Source organism: Sinocyclocheilus rhinocerous, unplaced genomic scaffold (assembly GCF_001515625.1).
Source record: "Sinocyclocheilus rhinocerous isolate Xijiao unplaced genomic scaffold, SAMN03320098_v1.1 scaffold32075, whole genome shotgun sequence".
Classification (NCBI taxonomy): domain Eukaryota; kingdom Metazoa; phylum Chordata; class Actinopteri; order Cypriniformes; family Cyprinidae; genus Sinocyclocheilus; species Sinocyclocheilus rhinocerous.
Genome location: NW_015633448.1, coordinates 172 through 3,363, shown reverse-complemented (window position 1 = coordinate 3,363; position 3,192 = coordinate 172). Strand labels below are relative to the sequence as shown.

Below are 3,192 nucleotides of genomic sequence, written 5' to 3'. Positions count from 1 at the left end.
TATAATTGTTGTTATGATTATTCATGAGTTGATATAACATATTATAAGTTTTTTTATAATGCATTATGCATTCATTATAATGCCTTAAGAATACCCTTATAATGTATTATAAATATGGGCTTAATAGAAAGTGTTACCGAAGGTTCTTCAGATTATAAAAAGGTAAGAAAGAGATGGTTCTTTAAAGAACCTTTGATTGAATGGTTCTTTGTGGAACCAAAAATGGTTCTTCTATGGCATCGCTGTGAAGAACCTTTTAAGCAGCTTTATTTTTAAGAGTGCACATGAAATCACTGACTCATCACAACGGAGCACAATAACAGCACAGTACCTGATAAATGTCCCCGTCTCGTTTCTGAAAAACACAAGAGGACAGTGAATGGGAGAAGTGGCATTTCTCAGAAGACTCTTGCTCAAGTCTGTGGTGTTTGTCCTTCAGCATTAGTCAACACCGATTCCGCTGTCTGTTCCTCTTTTGCCTCTCATCTGCCTCTTTAATTACTTCATTCGGTCTCTTAAATCCACTATGAGGGCTTTTTTCTTTTTACAGATAAGATTAATATGAAAAAGAGGTACTAAACCTCAACAAAGCAGGTTTATCTGACTGACCGAAGAGGTTTTAATGTGTGTTTGTGGGTTGCGTTTATTTCTGAGGGCCTTAGTGAACGTTTTCAAATATTTGTGCTCTTATGTGTGTCTGTTTATTTATCTAAACTTTAAGGATAAATTTGTCATCAGAAAGTGAGCTAAATCTGACAGCACCTCCCATGCATCCGGACATTGGAGTTTGAGTTAATCAGTTGCAACTAGTTTTATATGAAAGACTATATACATGCTTGTTTAGTTAATGTGAGCCCCAGCTATGTTCTGATCATGTTCTCTCAAAGTTATGAAGAAACATTCTCTAGCAATGTTCATTTAGAGTTTTCTGGTCTTTAATGTTCTCAAAATGTTATTTACACAGCATTCGTGGAATGTTTTGCCCTGAAACATTTTAGTTGAACGTTCATCTAACGTTTTTTTGAATGTTACTTGTTTCAGAACGTTTTTAAAAAATTCAAAAGTAACGTTCAAAAGTTCAAAAAAAGTTCCATAATATTTGTGAAAATTATAAAATGGTTCTTTAATGTTCATATAACAAAGAAAAAAATGTTTTTAAACTGATCTTTTTGAACATTCAGAGAAGTAATGTTTTCAAAACTTGATGGGAACGTTATGAAAAAGGTTTTCAGAACATATTTCAGTTAGCGTGTGTGTTAACAGGAACTAAATCTGACTAAATCTACTTTTGAAAACATCCTCATTTGCAAAAGCGGCATTAAATGAAACTAGATTAAAAAGTTAGCCAAGACCTTAGTTAGGTTGGCTTGAGAAAGCCTAGCCTGAAAGTGTAAAGCAGTTGTAAAAGCCTGAGGTTTGGGAACCCCTGATTTGGCTCATTGCTCACCTGAGGAGGACAACAGCAGGCTTTGGTTTTACAGGCAAATACTGACAGACAGATGGAGATGATAAACTCAAGCACGGCGAATAACAGCAGCACGACTCTGATTCCACTGAAGAGCGTCTGAGAGAAATATCAACATTAACACAAATAAAAGTAACACAATCAGTGATAATTACTACTCACACTGGTACACTGAATGCTCAGCAGTCCAGAATCTACCATCCCTGGGGTTCATATGGAAATATTATATATGTATCATAAAGTCATATACACCTAGATTGGCTTGAGGTTAAGTAGATTTTTGAGTGAACTTGTGTACTGACCACACAGTGCTCTTATAGTAATTACTAAATAAATGTGAATATAAAAGTTGATGACATACCTTATACATTCTCACTAATACATTACAGTCTTGATTGGTGCAGAAAGTGTATGGCTCTATAACCAAATCCAGTGAAATAAAAATAATGGAGATGCATGCGGTTAAAGTGCTGAAAATGTTCATTCCAAGTGAAGCATTCACCTATAGGCAGAAACAACAACAACCTAAACCCAATCAATGAATTAGCAAGAACTTTCAAACGTTGTGTTAACATGTTAATGTAGACAGAAAAGTATCTGGAGTGTGATTTAAAAAGTACACTACTTGATATAAATAAATAAAACATAATAATAATCATGGTCCAAGCACCAGTGGCTGTGTACGTACCAAACACAAACCGGAGGGTGAATGAATGTTATTTTCTGCAGCAATGCAGAGTGCGCCTGCAGTAATGTACTGAGAGGAGAGAGAGAGGCTTGCATTGGAATATGTAGCTTGTATTATAAAAGACAGAACACTTAATTGTATAATTGTTTCTTACGATGAGAGATCCCCAGTAAGGAACACCAATAATGACAAAGACCAGTTGTGCATGAACTGTAGACACAATGCCAAACAGGAGAGTCAGCACACCGATCATTATCTGTACCGTCTGCTTTAAAACAAGAATGTACGAGAGATTCTTTCATAAAGACGGAGCCATGTAAAATACACTATCAGCTTATGGCACCTGTAGTTATGTATAAGAAAAATATCCCAAAAATATATTCTGCAAGTGTGGAACTATCATGTGTAAATGTCACTGTATTTGCAGATTTACAAGATTGCATTACTTCACTTTTTTGATAGTTTGCAACTCCTAAAACATTCTTCTCTGTGACTGATGCACTGTAAAGTTGACTATTTTACTCTGTAAATGATAAATCTAGGCACCTAGTCCTCAAGGCAATATATACACACAGAAAGGTCAATTATTTAGGTTTATGAGAAATGTCTCACCCCAAGAGCTTTCGGCTGGCCTTTCAGAAACGCCTGAAGTCCATGAAGAGGTGAAACTCCAGCCCCGTGTTGTGCATAAACAGGCACCGGAGCATTTATCACCGTCGTAACAGGTGTCGCTTGTGTTGCTTGCTGAAACTGGATGACGAACATTGAAGAGTTTGTGGGTGCTGGACCAGTGCTGGACATTCTGGTTTCTGAACCTCAAACTGACCTGTACAAACCCCTAGTGAATCAAAACAGGTTAACAATATGACTATGAAATGCATTGGCTTTATTAATGACATTTCCAGTGTATTTATTAAAACATTCTTCATTACAGTTTTTACGATTGCTTACACACTAAAATTAAATTTTTCCAACAATTAGCAAAACCTTACACTCAAGGAGCAAAACACAAGGCTAGATTTGCACAACTGTAAGCACA

At 36.0% G+C, this 3,192-nt stretch overlaps 1 protein-coding gene across 1 annotated transcript; it reads right to left on the bottom strand.

Annotated features, from left to right (window-relative positions):
* Positions 1–301: 301 nt before the first annotated feature.
* Positions 302–2,940, bottom strand: LOC107744056 (membrane-spanning 4-domains subfamily A member 15-like). The gene is made up of 6 exons (XM_016557525.1): positions 2,766–2,940; positions 2,308–2,418; positions 2,154–2,222; positions 1,827–1,967; positions 1,448–1,564; positions 302–355 (listed from the first exon to the last, which is right to left on the bottom strand). Exons 1-6 carry the CDS (start codon positions 2,916–2,918, stop codon positions 302–304), a joined length of 645 nt encoding a protein of 214 aa, XP_016413011.1. The 5' UTR covers positions 2,919–2,940.
* Positions 2,941–3,192: the final 252 nt, after the last annotated feature.